The 27,913-nt window shown below is 51.8% G+C and overlaps 2 protein-coding genes across 10 annotated transcripts in view; one reads left to right on the top strand and one right to left on the bottom strand.

The window, feature by feature from the left end:
- Positions 1 to 12,422, top strand: part of INTS10 (integrator complex subunit 10) — a 32,024-nt gene extending 19,602 nt beyond the window's left edge. For 3 of the 6 annotated variants that reach the window (XM_069572737.1, XM_069572740.1, XM_069572739.1), the window contains 6 exons: positions 477 to 585; positions 4,363 to 4,442; positions 6,013 to 6,175; positions 7,302 to 7,395; positions 10,034 to 10,111; positions 12,089 to 12,422. In XM_069572737.1, coding sequence (XP_069428838.1) covers positions 477 to 585; positions 4,363 to 4,442; positions 6,013 to 6,175; positions 7,302 to 7,395; positions 10,034 to 10,111; positions 12,089 to 12,245 — 681 coding nt within the window. In that variant the 3' untranslated portion in view covers positions 12,246 to 12,422. The remainder of the gene's footprint in view (positions 1 to 476; positions 586 to 4,362; positions 4,443 to 6,012; positions 6,176 to 7,301; positions 7,396 to 10,033; positions 10,112 to 12,088) is intronic. The other 3 variants (XM_069572738.1, XM_069572741.1, XM_069572742.1) reach the window with 1 other exon arrangement.
- Positions 12,423 to 19,325: 6,903 nt separating this feature from the next.
- The window catches only part of HGSNAT (heparan-alpha-glucosaminide N-acetyltransferase), a 32,409-nt gene continuing 23,821 nt past the window's right edge, over positions 19,326 to 27,913 (bottom strand). For all 4 annotated transcript variants that reach the window (XM_069572733.1, XM_069572735.1, XM_069572736.1 and 1 more), the window contains 8 exons: positions 27,654 to 27,769; positions 25,542 to 25,663; positions 25,012 to 25,138; positions 23,863 to 23,949; positions 22,207 to 22,284; positions 21,275 to 21,345; positions 21,063 to 21,175; positions 19,326 to 20,407 (listed from right to left, as the gene is read on the bottom strand). In XM_069572733.1, coding sequence (XP_069428834.1) covers positions 20,226 to 20,407; positions 21,063 to 21,175; positions 21,275 to 21,345; positions 22,207 to 22,284; positions 23,863 to 23,949; positions 25,012 to 25,138; positions 25,542 to 25,663; positions 27,654 to 27,769 — 896 coding nt within the window. In that variant the 3' untranslated portion in view covers positions 19,326 to 20,225. The remainder of the gene's footprint in view (positions 20,408 to 21,062; positions 21,176 to 21,274; positions 21,346 to 22,206; positions 22,285 to 23,862; positions 23,950 to 25,011; positions 25,139 to 25,541; positions 25,664 to 27,653; positions 27,770 to 27,913) is intronic.

Genomic DNA, 27,913 nt, shown 5'->3' with positions numbered 1-27,913 from the left:
AGGGTTACATCAGGATAACCGTCCAGCCTAAAACTTCTCCTGCTAGTTCACCACCCTGTGTGTTTCTACTTCATTTTCTATTATGCCCTTTTACCGTCTGTCCCATTTTGTTCATTTCTCTATGCAGTGAGTTAGTAAATGTCTTTAAGACAGGGGTGTACTTCTTTTGGACTCCACGATGCTGTCAAACACTTTAGTAGTTCAATTAATACTCGATTAGTTTTTCAGTTTTGTTCTTTTGTTGTTTAACAGCAGAGAGTGGTTCCGTGTTCCTTGAAAGGTCTAGTGCATGGGTGTAATCTTAGTTATTTTTCCGCGTTCACTGTCAGGCAAACAGCAGTGACCACATGGGGTTCTGGGCCACTGGCACTCCCCAGCCTCTGTGCCCAGGTGGCCTGCTGGAGAGACGGTAGTTACGGAGGCGTGCTTTCCATCAGAAACTCACAGCTGGTTCCTTCTGGTCTTCTCTTCTCCAGATGACGTGTGAGAAGGTCCTCGATTTGATGTGCTCCATGGTCCTTCCCATCCAGGATGGAGGCAAGTCCCAGGAGGAGCCCTCCAAAATAAAGCCCAAGTTTAGAAAAGGTACAGTGGCAAAGCCTAGTTTTATTTTCTAGAAATAGCTTTAGGGCCCACCACTGGGAGTTTTTTTTTGTAGTTCCTACAGTTCCTGACAAGGTGACCCCATGAGGTCCCCTTGGCCGAGCTTGGCAAGTTGTGTAAGTAGCAGAGTGCTCACCAGGCTGCTCTGGGCTCTGGGTTCACAAGCAGCTGTGCGTCTGTCTTCCTTCCGACATGCTCTTCCTTTCCTGAATGTGCTGTCTTCGAAGAATATCAGAGAATCCTTTTCCAGTCTTTACCAATTCCAGGAAACTTTGTTACGATTAGTAGAGAAGGATCGCTCAGCGTATCTCAGGCTGCTTTGAGCTTCACTCCAAGTTGCTCATTTGTTGAAAAATTACATAAGTTGGGCTGTGATGCTTCACAGGAAAGGAAGAGGGCCCCACTGTCCAGATCTCAGTTCTATCATAGAGGTGGAAAGAGATACGCTGTCAAACCCAAGCCCAGTAGAAAACGGAGTGATAAAGACAAGACCAGAAATCAATGAAATAGAAAAAAGCGGAAGGAAACTAATAAAGCCAAAAGGTAATGAAATTGATGAACCCCTAACGAGACTGACCCGAATGACAGTGATTGCAAATGACCAATATCGGGGATGGAAGAGGGAACGTCACCCTGGATCCTGCTGAAATCAGGACAGTAAGCGCACAGGTTGTGAATAACTTTATGCCAATAAATTCAGCAATTTAGCTGAAATGGAAAAAATCCTTCAAAAACACAGCTTACCAAAATGGACACAAGATGAAATGGAAAATCAGAACATTTTATGTCTATCAAATTTGTCATCAAAAACTTTCCCACAAAGAAAATTCCAGGTCCAGTTGGCTTCACTGTGAATCCTGTCAAGCATTTAGGAAGAAACAACTTCAATCCTGTATGTACTTTTTGAGAAAACAGAGGAAGAGAGAACACTTAGCCTTCCGTTTTTAAGACCAGCATTAACCCTGACAGCACAGCCAGACAGCATCGCAAGAGAAGAGCATTAAAGGCCAGGCTCTGCCATTACCACAGACGCCAAAATCCTTAGCAGAATACGAGCAAATTCAGCAGCATATAAGAAAGACGAGACACAGCAGCTGAGTGAGTGCAGAGGTGCTTAACCCAGGAGAGCCGATCAGTACCATTCACCGCATTTGCAGATTAAAGGAGAAAAATCATAAGATTGTCTTAATAGACTCAGACAGAATTTAGTTATGTCTGCATTTATCATTCACAGTTAAAAACAAACAACTCAGTAAACTAGAAAAAGGAGGAAAACTTCCCCAACATCATTCTTAGCTATGAAATATGGAGTGCTTTCCCCAAGACCAGCAGCAATGCTGGTGTCTGCCCCCAGCACCTCAGTGCAACATCCTGGGGATTCTTGCCAACACAATAGGCAAGAAAAAAGAAGGTCAGAAAGGAACCGTCTTTATCCACAGCTACATATTTGGCCATGTAGCAAACCCTAAGGACTCTAGATCAAATAACATCTAAACCCATAAAATACTTAGAGATAAATTCAATGAAATATTGCCCAAAACTACTTGGAAGGATTCTCCACCTACCGTTAGGACAGGAAATTCAAGTTAAAACAATAAGCTGTCATTTTACATCTGGATGCAGAGAGTAAAGGGTGGCTGTATTGACCATTAGGACATGAATCCACATTATCCGTGTGCTTCTGGAAGGCACATAGATTCATGCAGTCGGTCTGCAGACCAGCTTAGCAGACCAGGTCACACATGTCACTGCCTGGTTATGTTTGAGACCAGCTTAGCAGACCAGGTCACACATGTCACTGCCTGGTTATGTTTGAGACCAGCTTAGCAGACCAGGTCACATCTCCCTGCCTGGCTGTGTTTGAGACCAGCTTAGCAGACCAGGTCACATCTCCCTGCCTGGCTGTGTTTGAGACCAGCTTAGCAGACCAGGTCACACATGTCACTGCCTGGCTGTGTTTGAGACCAGCTTAGCAGACCAGGTCACATCTCCCTGCCTGGCTGTGTTTGAGACCAGCTTAGCAGACCAGGTCACATCTCCCTGCCTGGCTGTGTTTGAGACCAGCTTAGCAGACCAGGTCACACATGTCACTGCCTGGCTGTGTTTGAGACCAGCTTAGCAGACCAGGTCACATCTCACTGCCTGGCTATGTGCCCCTTCTGGATGCAGACCTATCAGTGATTTCCAAACGTGGGCCCTCACCTCCTGGGTCGTGGATTTTCAACTAGAAATTTTCTTTTTTAGTGAGATAGGCTGTAAATATAATTAAAATGAATGTATCTCCAGTAAAATGGATAAATTTTATTTCACGAACCTTTTGTTTCAAGTATACAGTTGACCCTTGAACAATGCAGGAGTTAACCCAAGGGCTCTGACCCCCTCTCTCCTCCTGCCGCCCCCAGTAGTCAAAAATCCGGGTACTTTTCTCTCTGCCTCAGCACCCAGAATTGACGAATGACTTACCCCAAGGCAGGAAGCTGCAACAGTGTGGACACAGTCAGGGCTCAAACCCTGGTTCGATTGCACATGCTGTGGTCTGTAATCCCGCAGTTAGTTCATCTGGACATCTGTAAAGTGAAAATGCTGGTACTGTGTTTACTGAAAAAGCCACACACAAGTGGTCCCATGCAGTGCGAACCTGTGCTGGTCCAGAGCCAGCGGTGTGAACACGTGTAAGTGCGCGTGCATAGGGTCCACACGAAGGCAGCGTCTCTGTTTTTTGCTGCTTCTTGCCCTTGACGTAGAGAAGGATTTAGGATATAAGGAGCACACACCATAAAGGAAAGGACTAAAATCTTGGTGTGAAAAACAGCCGCTGCTCTCCAAGTATGTAGAAATATATATATATATATATACAAGAATGTTTATCTCAGTGCTGTTTGTAATGGTAAAAAATGGGAAATCCCAGTGTTAAACAGAAAAGAACAGATAAATCGGTGGTGGTCTGTGTTACCAACAGAACATTGTGTAACATGGAAAACCAACAAGCTGGAGTCACAGGTGTCATCCTGCAGTCAGCGGAGGGATGTGCAGGCTGAGACACCATCTGTACAGCAGACTGGAAACATGAGGAACGTTCCTCTGAGGTGTACGGATACAGATTCCTGCCTGACAAGCGCGCAGCATATGTAGGAATGCTGAGCCCCTCATTCAGAAGAGCCCTTACCCCCAGGGCTTTCCTCATAGCTCAGTTGGTAAAGGATCCGCCTGCAATGCTGGAGACCCTGGTTCAGTTCCTGGGTTGGGAAGATCCCCTGGAGAAAGGACAGGTTACCCACTCAAGGATTCTGGTCTGGAGAATTCCATGGACGGCATAGTCCATGGGGTCGCAAAGAGTCCGACATGACTGAGCGACTTTCACTTTCACTTTCTTTCCAGGGAGGGAGGCAGGGATCAGAAGAGGCTCACAGAAGGTGGACTGGATTTGTGATGCTGTGTATGAAAATCTAAAAACTAAACCCAGTGTCAACGTTGTATAAAACTTGAGTGATACAGCACACTGGTGTTTGTGATATTGTCTTGTCATTTTCTGTATATTTCAAAGGTTTCATAATAAAAGGTATTTAAGCAGTTTTAGAAATTTAGATTGAGACATGAAATCCAGAGATGATTCAAAAACCAATTTCACCTTCACTAAATGTAATTGTGGTTTAACTGTGTTTGAGACCATGTGACTGCTGCTTATCCTTTTGTTTTAAGGAAAGCACCTTAATCATTTGCCCCTCTGAGCTCTCTTTGCCTGTTGTGGACTTCTCTTAGGTTCGGATCTGAAGCTTCTGCCATGTACCAGCAAGGCCATCATGCCCTACTGCCTGCACTTAATGTTGGCTTGTTTTAAGGTAAGCTTCACGTTGATCAGCATGTTACTGTACTGTTCACTCACTCAGTCTGACTCTTTGCAACCCCATGGACTGCAGGAGCTAGGGCCCTCTGTCCTCCACTGTCTCCCGAAGTTTGCTCAGACATAGGCATTGAGTTGTTGATGCCATCCAACCATCTCATTCTCTCTGCCCCTTCTCCTTTGGCCAGCATCAGGGTCTTTTCCAGTCATTCAGGTCTTTGCATCTGGTGGCCAAAGTATTGGAGCTTTAGCATCAGTCCCTTCCAGTGAATATTCACAGTTGATTTATAGGATTGATTGCTGTGATCTCCTCGCAGTTCAGGGGACTCTCAAGAGTCTTCTCCAGCACCACAGTGCTAAAGCATCAGTTCTTCAGCACTCAACTTTCTTTATGGTCCAACTCTCATGTCCATACATGACTGCTAGAAAAACCATGGCTTTGACTCTGCGGACCTTAGATGGCAAAGTGATGTCTCTGCCTTTTAATACACTATCTAGGTTTGTCATAGCTTTTCTTCTAAGGAGCAAGCATCTTTTAATTTCATGGCTGCAGTCACCATCCACAGTGATTTTGGAGCCCAAGAAAATTAAGTCTGTCAGTGCTTCCACTGTTTCATGATTAGCATGAAAGGAATTTAATTCAGAGGATTGTTCTGATGATCTGGAGAGCCTTGAGCACAAGTTGAGAGCCTTGAGCACATGTTAGCTTAGTCTTTTGACAGCATGCTGGTATAGCGAGGGAAGCAGTTGGAGGAATAAACAAATATTTATTAAACGTCAGCTGCACTAGGCAGAGAAGAGTAGGAAATAACCTCCGTCCTTGGGACACGGTATTACCTATCACTCCAGGTACCAGTGAGGCAGACACGCAGGTGGCCTCGCCTGTCATGATGTCCAGCGTTTTATGAGTTAGCCTGCAAGTCAGGATGTACTAGGTGCAGCAGAAGGCAGCTGAGGTGCTCTTGGGCTCGGAGAGGGCTGTGAGTTCATCATCCTAGAGCGAGGCCCCCAGAGCTGCGGCGTCTCAGGACGGTTGACGGAACGCAGGGCTGGGGCAGCCGGGGTTGGACAGGCTGAAGGGCGCCCCCTGCCTCCCCCCGCCCCACCCGGCAGCTCCTGAGCAGACGTCTCCACCTCGGGGAGCCAATCCCCAGCCCTCACTCTTGGTCTGTACTGGGCGGCAGAAGCAGCTTGGAGTGACTTTAGGCAGGGCTGCTGACCCCGACCAGGAAGCCCTGTGACGATTTCTCACTTCACATTCCTGCCTCCTCCCTGCCTGCCCCGTCCTCGTCCTCGGGTGTCCTCAGACCTTCTCTCCAAGGGCACCTCTGGCCCGCCCTCCACCCCCCACCCAGCCCCTTAAGAGAAGTCCCTGAGCCTTCCCTCTGGTGCTCAGCTTCCTCCCGCCTCACCCCACGTTCAGAGCCTCCATCCCCACCTCCGTGACCCACTCCCACCAGGACGTCTGCCTGGGCGCTTGGGGGCCGGGTCCCCTGGCTGGGCCCCTCCCCGCCAGTCTCGGTCACCCTGTGACTGCACGCCCACCGCCCCCCGCCCTGTGCCCGCAGCTGAGAGCCTTCACGGACAGCAGGGACGACATGGCACTGGGCCACGTCATCGTCCTGCTGCAGCACGAGTGGCCGCGGGGGGAGACACTCTTCCTGAAAGCCATCAGCAAGATCTGCCAGCAAGGGAACTTCCAGTACGAGAACTTCTTCAATTACGTCACCAGTATCCTTTCCCCTGTCTGAGCAGAAGAAACTCTTTATTTTTTTAAAGGATAAATGCATGGGACAAAAATGAGTGAGCCCTTTGGGGGAGAAATAGTGGTGTCAGGGATGTGAGGGAGAAAGGAGGAGTGATGATCTGAGATGGGGCCGTGGCTGTCAGTCTTGTGAAAGGAGAGACCTCAGAGAGGAGTCGGGAAGGTCAGCAGCCCCGGTCCCTTTTCCGCTTCTCCGGAAGGTACCCGGGATGCCTGAGGGCCCCCAGTGGCGGATGGGCTGCCGGACCTGGTCGTTCATTGGCCTCCGTCCGGGGGGGGCCCCGGGGTCCCGGGTCACAGGTTCGCTGAGCACCCCCCAGAGACGCTGCCCCACCGGCACCTGCTTTCGTGACAGGGAGCGTTGGCCTTGGACCTCTTGATCAGGGAGAAGCCACCTTAGAATCCAAGGTCTGGTGTTCACACTTGCTTCTCTTACATGCTAGTTTTCATTTGCAAGGAGTCTGACATCCCTGTCCAGGTGCCTAGAGCAATTCTTAACCTTTGGGTAAAAAAGAAGGCAATGGCACCCCACTCCAGTACTCTTGCTTGGAAACTCCCATGGACGGGGGAGCTTGGTAGGCTGCAGTCCACGGAGTCTCGAAGAGTCAGACACGACTGAGCGACTTCACTTTCACTTTTCACTCTCATGCATTGGAGAAGGAAGTGGCACCCCACTCCAGCATTCTTGCCTGGAGAATCCCAAGGACAGAGGAGCCTGGTGGGCTGCCGTCTATGGGGTCGCACAGAGTCGGACACGACTGAAGCGACTCAGCAGCAGCAGCGGCAGAGGTAGAGGGGTGGAAATAACACCCCTCCCACCTCCCCCCCCCCGCTTTTTTTTCATTTCTTATTAAGAAAGCAAAAGGTGTTGCTTTTATGACTGTACAGACTGTTTAACCATCTATATGAAGACCGTAATTCTCTTTGGGAGGGAGTTTGGTTGGCGTAGGAATCGTTGGTTTGGACTCAGGCGGGCCTGGGTTGCTGGTGGGGTGGCCGTGGGCCAGTTACCCAGGAGCTGCGAGCCCGTGCCGGCCTCCGAGAGAGCAGGGCTCCTGGCTCTTACCCGTGGTTCCCTGACTCTGGCCTCAGATATCGACATGCTGGAGGAGTTCGCCTACCTGAGAACTCAGGAAGGTGGGAAGATCCATCTGGAACTGCTGCCCAATCAAGGAATGCTGATCAAGTAAGCACCCCCATCTCCCGCTCTGTGTGCGTGTCAGAAATGTTTGTAAATTTCTGTAGCTTTCAGACATTTAGTAGGAAGGAATCCAGACAGTCTATTTTTAAGAAGGTTTGACGCCAGGGATCCTTTTGAACTTGGCATTCCCTTAACTACATTTCTGATGGAAACGTGTTTAAATTGGAGTAGTTCTGTCACTTTTGATACTTTTTTCACCAGACGAAAGTCTCATTCATGGAATCTTTTTCCTTCTAAAACATACAGACTGATCCTATAATTTCTGATTAGAACACTTTTCATTAAGAAAAGCCATGCTTTGTCACAGTTGTGCTGGATTAGGAAAAACCTGCAGACTTGATTTACACACTGTACTTGGGTTTCAGTGGTGATTCAGGCCCTCCGCAGCAAGCTGCCCGCTCACATCAGGGGCCCCCCCCCCACCTCTGCAGCGAGGCTGGGGCTTGGTCTGGGCAAGCCCCCCTACACCTGAATGAAGTCAGTGACCATTTATGATTTTTAAATAGCTCATGACCCCCGCTTGTGCCCTCCAGTCCTCATCGCAGTGTGGACAGTGCATCCTCTCCGCTGTAGATGGCCACGCATGGTGTGACGTGTGGTTCCCCTCCGCGTCCTGCACGGTCCGCATGTGCAAGTCAGGGTCACCGTCTCTGCAGGAGACCGAGACCCGAGTGAGAGCCAAGTGCTGTCGAGGCTCAGACCAGCTCCTTTTCCTCCCTCGTGAGAGGGACAAGTTTCCAGTTGAAAGCGGGAATTTGCATCTTGTTCCATCCATGGAGGGTGTTAGAAATGCCAGGAGAGGGAAGTGAGAGGCGTTCCTTCTGGATTCCCTAAACCTCAGGGTTGGGCGCAGCCCGCATGGCGTCCTGTCAGGAATGGGAAGATGCTGCGAGGGGGTGTGCTTGTCCTTCACCTTGCAGATGTCGCTAAATATTCTGAAGATTTAGCATGCAGACACAAGGCCTGTACACAGTAGCTGCCTTAGGCAAGTGCGCCAGATGGCTCACTTAGCTTCCGTTAGCTTCCCTTGAACCTGGGAAAGATAACTGCCTGGTTCAAAATATTCTTAATGGTGTTTGAGAACAAAGATGGCTTTTTGACACGGGAGCCTAGGTGACCTGTTTTGTGTTGTGACTGTCCGGTTTTGAGGCTGGATTCACAAACATAACTTTGAATAACTTTTCCTTTAATTCCCATGAACACACACCATACAAACTGTCATAATATAGAGACAGCCTCAGCTGAATCAACTCCATTTAGTTAAGGTTAAACCTAAGTTTAACCATCTTCCCACCACTAAGCTGATGATCAGCTATGGAAGGTGTCAGACAGGGTTGTCAGACAATCAAGACTGACCCTTCGTTCTTCAGCCAGTTCTATTGAGCTGCTCAAACATGGGGATGTGCAGACCAGCTCTCGGACAAGAGTGAAGGCCGGGGCTGTTGGACAGCCAGCATGACTGACTGTGGGGTGTTCAGGGCGAGGCAGACACACAGCAGGCCTTTTGAGGATGAATTGTGCCCCACCCCCGGTTAGTATAACCCTTAAGTCTCTTCTAATGCCCTACGCCCTGTAGAAGACCACTCAGCTTCCTAGGAAACCTGCTCCTCCGTCAGGCTGGAAGCAGGCACGGAGGCTCCTGCTTAATGAGCTGACTGTGTGAGTCTCAGAATTCGCTTGAAACCTGTCTGACAAATTTCTGATGAGAAACTCCTGCAGAGAAGCGGGCCACCTGAGCCAGTTGAGGTACAGAATCTCGAGTAAAACTATCCCATTCCTTTTTCTTTTGGTTCGCAAACAAATTATCCGCAGCCGTTACAGATCTTTCGGGGGGCCCGGCAGCTGAGTGTGGAGACGCGGGGAGCAGAGCCCAGCCCCTCCTCACCCCAGGCCTGGGTGAGGCCGGCCTGTCCATCCTGGTGTGGGGCAAGTGCCGGGCCTGATGGCAGGAGGGACCAGCTTGGGTCTGCGCTCTGCAGGTCACCCTCTCGTATCTGAAAGAGAGAAGCTTCCCCGCGGACGCTGGCTGTGCCCTGGAGGCACTCGGCTGAGCGACCCAGATGCTCCGTCCCCGCGGGTGCCCTGAGCTGGGTGCAGGCCAGTGCCCTGGCCAACGTGCGATTGTCACAGCACCCCACAAAGCCGCGGCCCAGACTCGCGTCGTCCCCCCTCCCATTCCTTTTCTCGCTACCTTGTGAACTTTAAACTCAGCCTTTACCAAAAACACGGCCAGTCCCGTCCGCCTTCTAAGAAGGGCCTCTTACACATGGGGCTTCAGTCCCATCAGCGATGGTTCAGAAACGTCGCCAGGTTGCTCTGTGGGACTGGCCTGGCCACGACAGGAGTGGGGGCCTGGCCCTCTGTGGCCGTCTCGGGGCACCGCACCAGCCTCTTCCCCGGTGCCCCTTCTACACCAGATCTCAGTGAGCTGAGCCTGGGCCTGGGCGCACGTGCAGCTGAGGGGCCCCGTCCTCCTGAAGCCTCCGCGCAAGGCCCAAGGCTGCCAGCCGTGTGCAGCCAGCCCCCTCCCCCCGTCTCATGCGTTTTCTCTGGAGTGTTGTTTTTTAAGTGCAGGCTGAGTCGGTGTGGGTGTTTGAATGCCGCTGTTTGCTGTTTTTTAAAGGCCTTCTAGCCCTCCCATGGGGTTACTGCAGCAGGAATTCTTCCCTGTGCTTCAGCCCAGCATACAGACTGCCGACAGGTACCACACGGACACGCCTGCTCATAGTGTGCTGTTTGTTGACATGTCTTACCGCCCATGGATTTCAGCTCTTCGTTCCTCGGTGCCCTTTTTTCATGCTTTATTTAATTTTTTAATTTGTTCCGCATTCCTTGGCAAGCCATCTGGTTGTAATATTGTTAACATTTCTTATTTTTTCCATAAGTTGCCAGTGTTTTTGTGTTCAATTTAAAAATCATTATGGATCTGGAAATAAGTGAACATTATATGAAAGTGTGTCAGATTAAGCACACATCAGATCAGGCACTGAACTACGACTCTCTTCATAAAACCTAAGGCATTTGGTGATGAATGTTTAAGGATAGAGAAACTCAGAAGTAAATTTTTATTATGGGATTTCCAAATTCATGCCCAGGGTTGAGGGTTCGGCCTCAATGAGCTGGCTTTAGCAGAGTTATTTTCCTGACACTGACCTCACCTTTCTGAATTGAAAATAACTGGTAGGCAGGACACCACATTTATTAAGTGGTTTATCCTGGTCTTAAACCACAAAAGTTAATTCATTCTCTTCATCCAAACTTACCAGAGCAATAGAAACGCTGATAGAAATATAATCGAGTTGTACTGCTCTTCATGTATGGAAACAGTCTGGCCTTGGGCCCATGCCCAGCGGCACACGGCGTTTTGTGATTACCAGCATGAAGGGGAGCCTTTGGTTGGAGGCACCCATGCCCTTCACTCAGGGTCTGCAAACACCAGTGTCTTTCACTGGGTCAGAGGGCGGGTGCTTAGGGCTGCAGGCTGGGTCCCCCAAGAGCTGCATCTCAGGGTAGCACAGAGGGGCTGTTTGTGCCCCCAGTGGGGCTTACTGACCCTTTGTCCTCCCTGCCGAGGCCAGCCGCCGGACCCGGCTAGAAGTGTCCCCGGAGCCCCGAGTTTTGTCTGGGCTGTGCTGTTGAGTGCTGTGCAGCTCTGTTCGCTGCCCACGGGCGTGTAGAGTGGCGTGTAGTACAGCACTCTTCTAACTAAGCCTGGGTTTTTTATTTCCCCTTCTGTTACACTGCAGCTTTTCACTTCTATTGTTCTTACTTTATATGATTCAGGTTTTAAAAACAGAAACATTTTAAGAGTGGTCTCAAACCTTTTAATTTTGGCTAGTACTCTCAAAGTCTAGTTTTAAATCCCTGTGCCTGTCTGAGGGGAGTTAGGCAGAGGGATGGGGATGGGGGTGCCTTGTGTTGGTCTGAATCCGCCCCATCACCCAGCAGGTGGTTACAACTCCTTTCCTCTGACTTGAACCCATTGAACTTTGCTAGGTGTTTCTTTTCCTTTCTTCATGTTGGTGTCCGGGGTCCCTCTGTGACGCCCTTCTCTGAGGCACACCCTCCAGGGCACCCTGAGCGACCCGCCTGTGCTTCCCCGAGCGAGGGCTCCTGGGCCCCCCCAGACCTCGAGGAGGCTCTCCTTCAGGGACTCTGCTCCCCTGTGTCCGTGCCAGACCTGCATCTCAGGACCCCAGCTGTGCCCGCTTCCTGCACATAGGCCTGGCATCGCGGGGAGCAGAGTCGTGTTGGTGACCCAGGCTGTGCAGGGACCCCAGCCGGGGGTTACAGCCGCAGCCCCGCCTGGGCGACCTGCCCCCCGAGGCCAGCCTGGCTGGGCCTGAGAGCCGTGTGGCCTGAGCAGTGAGCCCCGCGTCACCGAACCGTGTGCGAGTCGGGAGCCCACTGTCAGAGCTGCAGGAGCCAGAGTCAGGCAGGCGGCGTCTCGCTGGACCTGCTCAGGCATGCAGAACAGCCTTGTTCCGAGTGGGGAAGGTGACGCTCCGCTTCTGAGTCTTTCCGAGGAGAACCGGGCGGGGGGTGCTGTTTGGTCAGGGCGTTTTTCTTTCCAAAGCTCTCCGCTAGGTTTGAGGCAGGCTGTTCTGCCCCGGGACGGCGGACCTGTGCAGCCGTGCTAACCAACCGTCCGTTTGTCTCCCTGTCGCCGCCCCGCCAGGCACCACACGGTCACCCGGGGCATCACCAAGGGCGTGAAGGAGGACTTCCGCCTGGCCATGGAGCGCCAGGTGTCCCGCTGCGGGGAGAGCCTGATGCTGGTGCTGCACAGGTTCTGCGTCAACGAGAAGATCCTGCTGCTCCAGACCCTGGCCTGAGGGCCCTCCCGGGAAGGGAGCCTCCGGGTTCTGACGCCTCGGTCACTTAGAAGTAGTTCCCAAGAGTCTGAGAAGCTATTTCTATTTTTGTCACTTTTTGGGGTAATTTTTGTAAAACAAAAGAACTTGTTTTGTAAATAAATTGGGGTGTTTGTTTTTACTTTTTAATTCTTATAAGTGTATGAACAAGAGTGTCTTTTATTTAGAAAGACATTTCATTCCACGACCTCAAGATTTTCTTTCGCACAGTTAGGCTTTGGTGACTATTAGGTATCAACACCTAGACCTTTTCCTTCAGCAAGTTTTAATACTGAAAACCTTCATGCCAGAATGAACGAGAGTGAACTTCCACTGAAGGTGCTGTGGGGGTCAGGGTGGGGTCCTGCCCAGAGGCCCACGAAGGGTGTGGAGGACGCCTCCCTGGCCCTGCAGTCCCCAGGCCGCTGACGCCCAGAGCCAGAGGGCCTACCCACCAGCCCAGCTCCAGCTGGCCTCTCCTTTCCGAGTACCAGGGATGAGTTCCTGCCTCTGCCTCAGGCGTGCCGTGGGAGCAGGCACTGGCCCTTTCCCCCGGGTGGTTGTAAAGATGGAGAGGGACGAGCTTGGGACCAGGGCTTCCTGCCTCTAAGTCCAACACTGGTGTCCGGTTGGTTTCTGTCCCCGTTTCCGAAATATCTCAGGTGAGCATCGCATGAACAGTTGTTGCGCGGGAGCCTGTAGAATGAAAGAGCTAAGAAGTTCAGTCACTGCTGGCGAAGCGGGTCCACTGGCTGCACGTGCAGCAAGCCAGATGCCAGGTGCGGCAGTCTGCAGCCAGGTGAGGCAGGAGAACAAGCCTCGGAGCCGCCCGCCAAGGGTGAGGGGCACTGTAGTGTGAGCAGGGCGGCCGCAGGCACGGGGACAGGTGAAGCGATGGCTCTTCTGTGTGGGGGCACCTCGGCTCCTGTTGTGGCACATTCCCACCAGAGGCCCCGAGAGCGACCTGAGGGTACAGGCTTCTGATAGCAGAGGGCCATTCACAGGGACCCCACACGGCCCCACCTTCAGGGTTGCGGGTCCCAACCAGGCTCAGCTGCCTTGTGCTGGGCAGGAGCTAACTCCAGGCTCCTGGGCTGCAAGAGGCCAGGAGGCTGTGCATTTAAAGACGAGGAACAGAAAACAGATAACCAAACTGGGCATGTTGAGGGAAAACAGGCCACAAGTGGAGCAGTTTTAACGTGTTCCTTTCACTGGAGTCCTGTGAGAGAAACTCAGGAACTTGTTAGTCACCAGTTTTGGTCAACCCTCTAGAGAGTGAAAAAGTTGGCTTAAAGCTCAACATTCAGAAAACAAAGATCATGGCATCCAGTCCCATCACTTCATGGCAAATAGTTGGGGAAACAATGGAAACTGTCAGACTTTATTTTGGAGGGCTCCAAAATCACTGCAGATGGTGACTGCAGCCATGAAATTAAAAGACGCTTGCTCCTTGGAAGGAAAGTTATGACCAACCTAGATAGCATATTCAAAAGCAGAGACATTACTTTTCCAACAAAGGTCATCTAGTCAAGAGCTGTGGTTTTTCCAGTGGTCATGTATGGATGTGAGAGTTGGACTGTGAAGAAAGCTGAGTGCCGAAGAAATGATGCTTTTGAACTGTGGTGTTGGAGAAGACTCCTGAGAGTCCCTTGGACTGCAAGGAGATCCAACCAGTCCATCCTAAATGAGATCAGTCCTTAGTGTTCATTGGAAGGACTGATGTTGAAGCTCAAACTCCAATACTTTGGCCACCTCATGCAAAGAGTTGACTCATTGGAAGACTCTGATGGGAGGGATTTGGGACAGGAGAAGGGGACGACAGAGGATGAGATGCCTGGATGGCATCACCGACTCAATGGGCATAAGTTTGGGTGATCTCTGGGAGTTGGTGATGGGCAGGGAGGCCTCGTGTGCTACGATTCATGGGGTTGCACAGAGTTGGACATGACTGAGCAACTGAACTGACTGACTGACTAGAGCATGGCTTCATTACTTTGCATAAGAAGTTTATATAAAGGGGCTTCCCTGGTGGTCTAGGGGTTAAGCATTCACCTTGCAATGCTAGGGGACACAGGTTCGGTCCCTGGTTGGGGAATTAAGATCCTGCATGCCACAGGACAGCTAAGCCTACTCACTGCATGAGCCCAACTAAGACCTAACACAGCCAAACAAACAAGTGTTTTTTAAAATATTTTTTAAAAATGACCATACTGCTCAAGACAATCTACAGATTCAATGCAATCCCTATCAGATTACCAATGGCACTTTTCCACAAAACTAGAACAAAAGCATTAAAAACTTGTATGGAAACACACAAGACCCCACCCAAATAAGCCAAAGCCATCATAAGAAACAAAAATAGAGCTAGAGGAATCTAGTTCCCTGACGAGACTATACTACAAAGCTACAGTCATCAAAACAGTATGGTGCTGGCAAAGAAACAGACACACAAGATCAATGAATGGTACAGGATACAAAGCCCGGAAATAAGCCCGTGCACCTATGGTTAATCTATGACCAAGGAGGCAAGAATATGAAATGGAAAAAAGGCAGTCTCTTTGATATGTGGTGCTGGGAAAGCTGGACAGCTACACGTAGAAGAGCAAAGTCAGAACATTCTTAACATCATATACAAATATCAACTCAAAACAGATTAAAGACCCAAATGTAAGACCAGATACTATAGAACTCTCAGAGGGAAATATAGGCGGAACATTCTTTGACATAAATCCCAGCAATACCTTTTGGATCTATATCCTAGAATAACAAAAACAAATGAGACCTAATTAAAACTTTTTGCACACAAAAGGAAACCATAAACAGGAGGAAAAGATATCCCAGAGAACACATTTGCAAATGATAACAACTGACAATCTTCAAAATATAGAGACACCTCACACAACTTAATATCAAATCACATAACCCAGTCAAAAACCAGGCAGACATTTCTCCAAAGATGACCGATGGCCCAGAAGCACATGGAAAAAATGCTCGATATCACATATTATTAGGGAAATGCAAATCAAAACTACAATGAGGTGTCACCTCACACCAGTCAGAATGGCCCTCATCAAAAAGTCTACATATAAGTGCTGGAGAGGGTGAGGAAAAGGGAACCCTCCTCCCTGTTGGTAGGAATGTAAATTAGTGCAGCCACTATGAAGAACAGTGTGGAGGCTCCTTAAAAAACTAAAAATAGAGCTACCATATGACCCAGCAATCCCCAGGGAGCAACTAAGCCCGTGTGTCACCGCCACTGAGCCCGTGCTCTAAAGCCTGGGAGTCGCAACAAGAGAAGCATCGCAGTGAGAAGCGCAAGCACCACAGCGAAGAGTAGTCCCCGCCCTCTGCAGCTAGAAAAAAGCCCAGCAAAAAAGGAAGATGAGGGGTCCCTGGGTCGGCAAGGTCCCCTGGAGGAGGAAATGGCAACCTACTCCAACATTCTTGCCTGGAGAATCCCATGGACAGAGGAGCCTGGCAGGATACAGTCCATGGGGTCACAGAGTCAGGCATGACTGAAGGGACTTGGCGCACACACACCACTTAACAAGCCAAGCAACATATGGAGTTTAATCAGAAGAAAATTTCTTATGTATCAAAGTGGAAAGGTATGACCACTGGCAAGATAAAATGCAACAAAGAACAGCCATGAAAGGTGGGAAAAACAGAACTGACCTCTGTAGAGAAAGTCCTGGAGATCAGGACAGAATCCCACTGGCCCTGAGATGGTAACAGACTCTGTGGGAAGCCATGTGCTCAGCCCCCTGAGACGGAGGCCAGCTGTCCTGACAGCTGTGCTCAGGCTGGGTTCTGCCAAGGAGAGCCGGGAGGCTGGCTGCTTCTGCAAGTCTGCACATCCGCAATTAAATCAGGCGTTATGGAGTCAGAGGCATCTTATGACACGATGCAAATGTGTAGCATGTCTAATCAACTCTGAATTTGGAAATGCATTTAGCAAACAATGTAAGAGAAAAACAATGTATGGGAATGCCCAAGAAAAACTGATTATGGGGAGAAAAATGTTGGCTTGCCTCATCCGTGAAAAGAGGTTACACAAACACACAACTGAAGACCGCCACTGGCCGTGTGTTTTCCCGCCTAATTTCAAACTCTTAAACAAAAGTTGTGTTTAAAACCTGCACTGCATTGTTCTAGGGCTGTGGCTCTACTGCTTAGGATTTTTTTTAAAGCTCTTCCCCTGGATTTTTACAGTTGATGGAAACCTCTTCTGAAAGGCACTTTGAGATGTTGAGAAAATTTCTCAAAGTCCGTTTGGCACTCCTGTTTATTTGGGATGACATTAAAGGAAAAATAAAAGCTAGTATGTTGACTTTTATTTAAGCTGATACTGGGTGACACAAACTCGATTACTGTGCATTCATGAAAGAGGCCTTTTATGGGCCAGAGTGAAGGGAGGCAAAGTATAAGAACAGCAACTTACTAACTTCTATTATAAAGAGGAATTAGGAATATATGTGGCGCAAATGAAGACACGATGTTAGGTTACGATGGCCCCGGTACAGAACAGCATGTTGCTTTGTTACTCAAGGATTCCACCCGACTTCCCCCAAAGATGCCCTGTGACGGGTGTTTTCTGCAGCCAGCACTGCCCAGGGGCGTCCCCACCCCTCCCCAGGGAGATGCCAGCTGTCCCCACTCAGCCCAGGCCCAGCCAGGCTAAGCTCCCTGTCATGTCTGGTCTTGCAGAATCTGGGGAGGGTTTTCCAGCCAATAACATTAGTTGCCACCGAGGGAACGCCTGCTCCCTCCCGCGTGGAGCTGAGTGTGTGCAGCCGAGTGCGTGCAGCCATCCTGATGGCGATGGGGCAGCATCTGGGCCTCGGGGTTGAACTGGGGCCTGGTCGCCCCAGGAATACTTCTGGGTGATGCTCTCCTGCTAACCTAGCTGGAGCTGGAGTTCCTGTGCTTTCAAGCTCAAGACACCATAACTGGCGTTCTCCCCAGTTGGGGGCACTGCCTCTGCAAGGGGCCCTGCTCAGCCACACCTGCTGAGACTCGGGGGGACACAGCTGTAAGCACCCACAAAGGTGCCCTGCCAGAGAGGGGCCTCCTCAGAAAGGACTGCCCCTCACCTCTGTGCACACACACGTGCATGCCAGGTATACGCTGAATTTTATCAGCACTTAGATTAAGGACACACCCACCACCGCTGCTTTGCTTCCACAAATGTTGATTTGGCACCTGCTCCACACGGGCACGGGGTGCGGGGCACTGCGTCTGCACTTGAAGAACGTGCAGATGGGCGAGGCCTCACCCTCCACGAGCTCATGGTCTAGCGCAGGAGGCCAGTCCAGTACCCAGATGGCTGTCATGCAGGGCAGAAAGTGATAAATGCTGCGAGGTTGACCCCAGTCACATATTAGAGGACCAAGAGGAAAAAAATATTACTTTGGGATAAGACTAAGAGATGAGAGAAGGTGCCCTAGAGGCAAGGGACAAATGTGAGAGCTCAGGTGCCAACAGGAGAGAATGAAGAAGAAAAAAGTAGACCAGGACGACTAGTCACAGTCAGAGGCCAGAGGCCTGGCACCCTGAGGAGGTGGGCAGTGGGGCTGGAACTAGGAAGCGGATCCAAGGGCTGGGAGGAAGCCAGGAAGATGCTCTGGGCTCAGCCAGGGACGGTTTTGCCCGCCCACAGCGCCGTTCCAGCTCCAGGGGAAGTTCTTGCAAGGAGGGCACTTGATCTGAGAGCTTCCCCCATGACTCAATCTGCCTGCCAGTGCAGGAGACACAGGAGACACGGGTTTGATCCCTGGGTCAGGAAGATCCCCCTGGAGGAGCGCTTGGCCACCCACTCCAGTATTCTTGCCTGGAGAATCCCATAGACAGAGGAGCCTGATGGGCTACAGTCACACACAAAGAGACACAACTGAGCAACTAAGCACAGCAACACTGCTTTATGAAGTATCCATTTCCCCCCCCTCAACTGCAAAAAGGCTTTTATTGTTAGAAAATTAAAGCAATCACAGCTCTATGAACTAGCTGATCAGGCCTTGTGAAAAAATGTCAGTCAACTCTGCAAACAGGTCATCCAAGTGCCTCAGTTTCTGAATTTCCACCACCCAGGGCTGACAGTTGGCTACACCCCCAAAGGGTAACAGGAACCTGGTTCTGATACTGTGGGAACAGATACGGTGAACAGGATTGAGGGGCAGCCCTGGGTTTCCACGGAGAGGGGACACGATAATGGCAGTTTCCCACCTACACTGCTCACGTTCTCCTTCTGACAAGCTGTCCACCTCCTCCCAGCACAGCCCACTCCACGATGCTGCCTGGGCCTCTCCAACAGTGAGATGCAGCACAGCCTGGGGCAGTGGACAGTGACTTTACAGGAGGGACCCAGGGAGGGAGGCCAGTTCAAAAACGATTCCAAGAATCTGGGCAAGAGTAGCAGGCGGTGACTGTGCAAACGAGGACTTCTGGGTGGGAGCCAGAGACAAAACTGGTAAGACTCTGCAACGACTGAACACGGGAAAGGGGCAGACAGGAGGGAAGGCGGGTGAAGCCGAGACGGAGGGTCAGGTGTGTGCAGAGCTCAGGCAGCCCAAGATATATAAAGTTCTGCGGAAGAAGGGGCAGGGGGTGCCCGGATGCTGGCGGTCGTGCAGGTGGAGGCGTCCTCGGGCAGGGGGCAGGGGGTGCCTGGATGCTGGCGGTCGTGCAGGTGGAGGCGTCCTTGGGCAAGGGGCAGGGGGTGCCCGGATGCTGGAGGTCGTGCAGGTGGAGGCATCCTTGGGCAGGTACAAGTTGGGATGTAAGTTGGTGCAGAGATGGGGTAGTTGGAAAATACGCCATCCACGGGGCGACAGCTGACGCCGGGGGGCGGGCTGAGGTGAGCCCACCTCATCACGCGAGGATGCTCCACAGCACAACCTTTCTGCCACGGAGAAGCCCTGGACGCAGGACATGGCATCATGGGAGTGCTGGTCCTCTGTGTTCTCCGCCTTCACACCCGACAAGCGACTCTTTAGTTTGGTGATTCCAAGTGGGCAAGCTGCCTCCACTGTGGAGGGTCATTCTGAAAAAAGTCACTCCAGTGAGAGCTTTTTAAACATCATTTATTTTGAAGCATTTTCGGTAACAAAATGATCTCTTCTAAGGATTTCAGGAAAGCCACTGATGCCTCCCACCCCACTGGGTCCAGGGGCTGGAGAGGACCTGCCCAGTGGGGATGGCAGAGCACACGGGCTCCTCTCTTCCTAGAGACAGAGGATGGCTCGGGGGACCCTCCCCTCCAGAGACGGACGGGTGGGAGGCGGGTGGGCAGACAGATGGAGAGGTGATGAGCTCAGGGAGGTGCCTAGGTAGGTAACTGCTGGCGAGGGGGGCCAGGAATCACACGTCTACAGTTTCACTTATTTTTCAAGTGGGGAAATGCAGAACATGGCTTCTGAGGGAAAGGCATTTTTTTGGACCCACCCATACCTTACGGATCTGAAAGGATATTACTTGGACTTTCTTAGAATATTAAACTACGTAACCAAAATATAGTAGACTATGTTACTGTCCGTGACACCCAGTGAGCTTCACAGTCAGACACGGCAGCGATGGTGGCGTCTTGGTCTCCGTGGACAAGTGTGGGAAGACAAGGCTGCAGAAACACGGTCAGGGAAAGCAGACCCGAGGCGGCTTCATCCGGCACAGAAGCAAAGGCGCCTGGCCATCCCTCGGGAAAAGTTCAGCCACACATCCTGAGAATGAAGTTCCAGAGGCAGCTGTCCACCCAGCAGATGGAGCGAAGAGACCATGGCGGGTCAGCTGCCTGAGTTCTGCGTGCAGAGGCCGAGTTGGACAAGCTGTGTCCCAGTCGACCAGCCTGAGCATGTCCGCATTGCCCCTGCAACCGGGAAACACACAGCCCATCTGTTTTGTAAGCAAGGACTCCGGTCAGTGATCCCCGGGGCCCAGTGGTTCTGCCAGGAACGCATCTCGGCTGGGGCCTCAGATTTTCCAGAACACCTTCTTCTTATAGAGGACGTAGGCGATGAGCACCCACAGGGCGGTGGCGACCGTGTTCTGCACGAGGTGCTCCTTGTGCGACTGCTGGTCCCCCAGCTTCCACTGGAAGGGGAAGTAGCTGGCGAAGACCTCGTGGCCCACGTACACCAGGATCGAGTTCATCCCTGGGGAGACACAGCTGGTCATCCACCTAACTCTGGACGCTGGACTTTGGTTCAGTGGGAAAAGAGAAAAAGCACCCACTTCTGCTATCGGCTATGGCCCAAAACTATAAGGGATGGGTATGTTAAGAGATTTGAGTGTAAATCACATCCAGAAGTTAGAAAATACTCCTTTTGTTAAGTGTGACTCTGGAATACTAAACCTGAAAGTCAGAAATATTAACTTACTTTCTCTACCCAGAAAATCCGAGGACCAGAGAGAGTAGCTGTTACTAGACTTGGGGCTGAAATGAGTCACTGAAATCGCCTGCCGCCTCTGTGGGCAGAAGCGCGTCTAAACCGCCCCCAGCGTCCCCGGGCGGCACCTCCACACAGCATCACTCACGCGTCATCTCCAGGGTGCATGTGTGTGGGGGGGTGTTCCAGGAGAAGGCACAGCCCCTTTTCTGAAGTGCCCGCAACCAATGACCTGCCTGAGGTGGCCAGTCGGGTGCGTTTACGACCCCACAAACGAAACGGTAAAATGGGGGGCTGCCTGGGAACAGAGCTAGTGATGCCTGCCTGGGGCCCCCGGGACACGCTCTGCACCGGCCACTCGCGGCCTCCAGCCGGTCCTCTGAGTGCCCTCCTCTGGGCGGCCTGGGGCTGGGGGGCTCACCCGGGTAGAGGAACGGGGCTCCCGTCCACAGTCCCTTGACATCCACCACGGGGTAGAGGGCCAGCAGGATGAGGAAGGCCAAGGAGCTCAGCGTGGTGACGTAGGAGACGGACCTGGGGGACAGCAGGCGTCTCAGGGCTTGGGGGAGCGCCACGGATGCCCGCCACCCCCCTCCCCACCAGGTGTAACGACAGCGGGGCTTCTGCACCTACCAGAGGTTTTTGTTTACTGGAATAAAGCCTTCATTTTCAGATGCTTTCGTCAGAGCCACAGAAACAAGCCCCTGGAGGCGGGGGTGGGGTGGGGAGAAAGATGTTACAAGTTTTTTTTGTCATCTCCAGAAACAACGGTGGTTCCAAACTGAAAACCAGGAGTGACTTCCTTGCTTAGGGAAAGCTGAAAAGTGTGCCCTCTGTTTTACTCTTTTAACTAGAAAAACATGTTTAAGATGTATCAGTATGGGCTGCCCTGGTGGTCCAGTGGTTACGAATTGGCCTTGCAATGCAGGGAACATAGGTTCAATCCCTGGTCCGGGCAGAGTCCACGTGCCACAGAGCAACTAAGCCCGCGCACTGCGACAGGGCGCCCGCGCACCGCGATGGAGCCCGTGCACCCCAGGGCCAGTGCTCTGCAACGAGAGGAGGCCCCGCGACAAGACGCTAACTAGAGCAGCGCCACCTGCCACACCTAGAGAAACGCCTGAGCACAGCAATGAGAGCCCAGCACAGCCAGAACAAAAATAATCACATACATAAACAAGATACAGAGCTAAAAACACTCCACAAAGCGCCTTCTCAGCACCGCCCTGATCAGCTGGAGTGAATCCTCGGAGGAAACACGACCACAGGGTCAGAGGGGAGAGGAACGCCAGGCTTCTCTTCTGCCACATGCCGACCTGCTATCGGGGGCCAGGTCCTGCTGGCAAAGGCCCCCCAGAATCTACCCCTCCACTCCGTTTCCTCACGGGTTCACTGACTTCCTTAAAGAGACTTATAAGTAAACCAATCTGAGCATTTAGGCCTCGGGATGATGAAGTGAAGAATGTTCCAGTCTGACAGCTGTGACCCCAGGGCTAACTGTTTTCTTTCTTTGAAACGTGAATGTGTGAAGGGAAGGAACTTCAGTGAGGGAGGGGGTGACTTACAAGAAGACAACCCCAGGCAGCGAATCTGATTAGGATGCCTCTGGTCTGGTCCTTGTAATACAGGAGTATCTTCCCTGCCTGGGGAAGAAAATGCAGCATGACCAAGAGAACCAGCTGGTTCTTGAATATCAAATTCTTATTTCATAGGCACCCAGTGTTCCAGGACAGACTCGCCTGCAAGCACTGCGGTTACCAGGGAATGAATGGTCCCCTGCCCTTGGCTAGTGGGGAACAGAGGCACAGGGACCACTGGGGAGGGGGCCACGCAGAGGACGCGCTGCCGGGCTGAGGCCACGAGCGCGAGGCAGGAACAGTGTTGGGCAGCCTGGAACAGCAGGCACGCAGTGTCACACGGTGAAAGCACACAGCCGCCCTGCTGGGCTGCAGGTGGTTCAGAAAGGCCAAGGGGGTCAGAGGTGGGAAGGAGGGAGCAGGCGGAACGAGCCTTCTCCCACAGGCGATGGCAGCCAAGGAAAGTCACTCCCCTCCGCCATGTCACCAGGGACCAGCTCAGGCTGGGCTGCTGGATGGCCCCGTCTGTCAGGGGTAGAGAAGAGGGACAGAGGCAGTGTGGACCCAGAGGCAGGGAACACTTTAAAAACAGAAAAATCTGCACTTTGCATAAACCACCCCCCAAATTAGGATTTTCTGAAAACACTGAACAAAAAGTGTTAACAATAATTTATAAGAGCTAAAACTAAAATGTCCTGTTCTTGGAGCCTTATGTGAATTAACTTATTTGTGTGCTATTAACTTATATAAATGCTATTGAAGCACATGGGGTACAGAAACACTCCCCGGACGGCCAGTGGGTATGCAGGGTCCAGGCATGGGTGGTGGTCAGCACTCCTTACAGGAGTTAGGGCATGCACAGATTTACCTGGAGAGCATACGGGGGATTAAATGCATTTACAAATAAAAGCAGCAATGTTAACTCTACAGTAGGCAGCATCTCTACCCAAGAAATTACTGAACCACCAAAATGTGAACACTGCAGACCCACACTGCCCCACACGGGAGCCACTGGCCACCTGTGACTATTCAAGTGTAAATTTAAATGAAATAAAAAACCAGTTCCGCCGCATCTGGAGGACTCTGTAGCCACACACAGAACAGTTTCAGCGTCACAGAGGTCCCCCAGGAAGGGGTACGTGGTCTTTCCCCTCCTAGTCATCTCCTCTCAAATAATGGTTCCCGACACCAAATCAGGAGAATTTCAGGAAGGAAAGTCTGGGCTGCTCAGAATCTTAACATAACTGTCTCTGAGAGAAACCAAGAGCCACGGGTACTGGCTCAGGCACAGGGTATGCATAATCTGAAACTGTGTGTCGTCCATACGAAAGGTGACAGGTGACTTTCCAGACGCGGTCCAGCCCAGCAGGGACACCTCTCACCCTGGGGCTGCTGTTCCCACGGCCGAGACGAGCCACATGAGTAATAACTTCTGAGACTACCGGAGTAGCACCTAACTATATGAGCGTGCTAACTTTTAGCACCCTCTAGTTGTGACGATCTGTCAAACAGAAGCAGAATTTATTAGGCCTCAACTACACAGAAGATTGTGCGTCCAATGACCTCTTTTAGTCAAATGGACATGCGGATGAGTGATGAGTCATAAACTGTCAGAACACACACTCTCGTGAAATGAATAAATACCTGAACTCCCAAAAACGCCATCACGATGGAGTTGATGGTCCCCAGGATGCCCTCTGGGTCATAGGCCACCTCGGTGTGGTAAAGCACCTGAACAGGACGAGAAGATAGGACTCACTAACCGACCGGAAAGCACACACAAACAACTCGCAGACGAAACACAAACTTCACGACACCCCAGCAGTCAATGTTTTTGGTTTCGCTGCAGAAATTCACTGCCAACTTGTGGCCAGCATACTTCTGGCCAAAAAAGTGTGTGCTGTGACACTCTGGAAGGAAACGCAGTGAGCCCCGGTGCAGGGCAGCCACCTTGACCCCAGGTGGTCCAGCAGATGGTGCTGGGACCCATGCCCCTGACACAATGCGTCCCTAGCCAGCTTCAAACAGTATGTTATCTTTTACTTTTCAGGTTTATCCTTTGGGATCAAGCCTATTGTGGCACTGAGTTCTTCCTTTCCTCTTTCAAGGCAAATAACATTTAAAAATACATTTGTATTATTTCATTACAAAAGAAATGGTTATTGTAGAAAAGGCAGAAGTTTGGAGCCAGTTATTGTCATGGATGCTGGGGGCATCAACAAGCTCTCCCGCCCCAGCTTGTCCCACCCCTCTGGGGAGGAGAGCATGCTGAAGTAGTAACGGCAGAAAGCTCTCAGCTGCTCCTGGGTTCGTCCCTGAAGGGAGCCAACTCTCGGGAGTCACCCCCTTGCTGGGCCACCCACTTCCCACCGGGGATGTCAAGGGCCTGGTCCCACACCCACCCCACTGAGAACACCTCTGAGGGGCCGTCCCAGCCCCCAGGACACCAGCGCGGTCTGCGTGACAGTCCCCCTGCTCGGTCCTGCTTCCTCCAGCCCCACACGTGCTGATCCCAAAGCGCTGCCCACCAGACCTCCCCTGTTGGAACCGCCCACCCTGCCCGGGACCTGAGACCCACAGGAAAGCACCTCGCGCACGCCTGGTGCCAGGCAGCCTCACTTTAAAAGCCAAAGAAACACACCGCCCACGACCAACGGTACAGTGAGTCTCTCAGGTCAGCCAACTTCAGACACAGCTTGGCTCTGCCCCCGTCTACTCCACGGCTGCAGCTGGGGGCTGGCCGCCCCCTTTCCGCCCCTCAGGGTCCATCCCGGCCAGGCGGCGCCCACTCACAGCGGAAGAAGGGTGCTGGTAGAGGTGCTGGCCGCCCAGGAGCAGGCGGTCCACGTAGCCCGCGGCGCCGCCCGTGCAGTTCCGGTACCTGCCCCCGTCTCCAATGCCTCCGGGCCCCAGGTAACCGCTAAGGAGGTGAGAACACGGGCTTCACCCGCCAGGCAAGGGGGGAGGGCTGCACACGGGCAGTGTGCGTGCCTACCACACCCCCAGAGCACCGCCAACTCCCACCAGCCCTGAGTGCTGTGCACACCCCCTGCAAAGCCCCTGACTCCCTGGCCGCCCCAGGGGTGAGAAAGGGGCTGAGACCCAAAGTCCATCCCCCCTCCCGCTGACCCTGGGAGACCTGCTGGACACGGGCCTCTGGACACGCATTCCACCCCCCTCCTCCCCGGCCCCAACACCAGGGAGTCTTCAAGGAGAACAGAGAGGAAGGAGGTCCCGACATGGGCAGGCTGACAGCTGGAACCCGGAGGCTCCGAGCTGGCATAAAGGGACGTGCAAACGGGGTTCCCCGCAGGGCTCCTCACGTGGGGCACCCGGGAACCGGTAAGAAGAAGGTCAAGGCCAGCCAGACGCCTTCCAGTATCAGCACGAAGAGCCACTGGGGCCAACTGGCCGTGATGTCCAGCAGAGAAAAGCAGCTTCTCTCCTGGGGGGAGAGGTCACACATAAAGAACACATGTGAACTCAGTGCAGGCAGAATGGGAAATAACACGCAGCTGCCCGCGTATTCAGGAAGCTCCTGTGAGGCTCCTCTCGGCCTTGATGGTGGTAACACAAAAGAGATGTGTGTTTATTCCAAACGCAGATACGCCACCTCTGTGACACGGGCTTCCCTGGTAGCTCAGCTGGCAAAGAATCTGCCTGCGCTGCAGGACATCAGGTTCAATTCCTGGGTGGGAAAGAGCCCCTGAAACAGGGCACAGCAACCCACTCAAGTATTTTTGCCTGGAGAATCCCATGGACAGAAGAGCCTGGTGGGATACAGGCCAGGGGGCAGCAGAGCCGGACACGACCGAGTGACTAAACACAGCATATGATATGTCACAGAAAAATGCTAGTTGAGAAGTTATCAGTGGAAAATGCTACTCTTGCATGCAAGCGATTTAAAAAGAGATGTGCATACAGAAACGTGTACACGAATGGACACGGAATCATCACTCACAGCAGCCAAAAACTGAAAACAGGTCAGCTACCCATCAACTGATGAGCGAATACAAAATACGTTACATTCAGAAAACAGAATGCTATTCAGGAGTGAAAAGGAGTCAAGTACTCACGGCATAACACGGATAAACCTCAAAAAATATTCTGCTAAATGAAAGAAGCCAGACACGAGAAGCCACATACTGTGTGATTCCATGTCTGTGACATGTGATTCCATGTCTATGACACGTCCAGAACAGGCAGATCGACAGACAGACAGCAGATTAGGGGTTGTCTAGGGCCGGGGGACCTAGGGTTGGGGAGTGGCTGGGAGTGAGACAGGGTATTTTCAGTGGGTAATCAAACTATTCCAGAATTAGTGGTGATGACTGCACAGCTATACCAAATGTCCCTCAATTTCACACCTCAAGAGTGTGAGTTTTATGGTATGTGAATTATATCTCATTAAAGCTATTACTTTAAAAAGAAATACAACTGAATTTTAAAAAGGAAAATGCAATTTCAGCTTTGGGAGCTCTGCTGGTTGAAGGAAGAAGGGGTACAGCCCACCTGCTCCTGGCGTGCCCACAGCCCCTGGCTCCATCATGGGGGCCTGGACAAGCCTCGCAGACCCTCAAGTCTCCCACGGCTACCAAGGTCACATCCGGGCGAGCACGGCAGCCCCACTGTGCCTTCAGGAGCCTACAGCAGAGGGCACGGGGTGTGGGCAGGGGGCGGCTGATGGCGGGGGGGCAGGGTAAAGGAGTGCTGGGTAAACACACTCCAGCAACACACAACCGAGGAAGCCTTACAGGAAGAACCAAGAGAACCTGGGGTTCAGGGATGAGCTTGTAGTTACATAGGAAGGAGCGGGAACAAATACAGCTTACACAGCTGATATGCTTACTGTGAAGTCGGAGCCACATGGAAAGATTTAAACACTTCCACCTAAAGCTTTGCCTCCACTGGGGGAGACAAAAAAAATAGCTGTCATCTGAGTAAACTGACTCAGCAATTTATACTAAGACAGAAAGTAATAATACAAGAGGTGAGACACATCCACCTTACAAAGAAGAAACAGGAAGAAGCCCAGGGCAGACCTGGCACCTTCCAGGTCGCACCTCTGCAGCCTTTGTGCGGACAGCGAAAGGTTCTATGAGGTTTCCACAAGGAGACTGAAACAAGGGCAGCGACGCCCCCGAGAAGCTGGGCTAGTGCAGCAGACGATGGTGCTGCTGTTTAATGCCATCAAAACGCAGGGATGAATGGAAACTGAACATTTATTAACAGGGTAGCACTCATGGTATGTGTTCTTGATCTCAACTAAAAAAAAGACGGATATAAAGACTAAATAAAAACTACTTGAAGAGAAAAAAGAAGCTTTGCAACAGAGTTAGAGAGTCTCGTTCTCTTTGGTAGGGCGCTGAGAACTAAAGAAGGTTCTGGCACTTATACGGGGACCCTCCCCCCTTTATAAAGACGGGGTTGCTCACCAAGGCGCAGGTCTCGGGCACGGGCTTGGCGAAGAGCAGCTCCAACACGGCGACCACGAAGTAGGTGGCCCCCAGGCGCTGGAGCACGCCGGGGATGCGCGCCTTCTCCCAGGACACTGCGGGGCACCGGGCAGGGGCGTCAGCCAGCACCACTCGCTGACCCCAATATGACACCACCTTCTCCCGCGGGGCAGAGAGACCTCTCCCGCGCCCGAGGAAGTCTGTTTTTGCAGCTTGTGGAGATGGGAGCCCAGGTGGTT

Source organism: Ovis canadensis, chromosome 26 (genome assembly GCF_042477335.2).
Source record: "Ovis canadensis isolate MfBH-ARS-UI-01 breed Bighorn chromosome 26, ARS-UI_OviCan_v2, whole genome shotgun sequence".
Lineage (NCBI taxonomy): Eukaryota > Metazoa > Chordata > Mammalia > Artiodactyla > Bovidae > Ovis > Ovis canadensis.
Note: the sequence above shows the minus strand (reverse complement) of the source record. Positions and strands in the feature narration are given on the sequence as shown.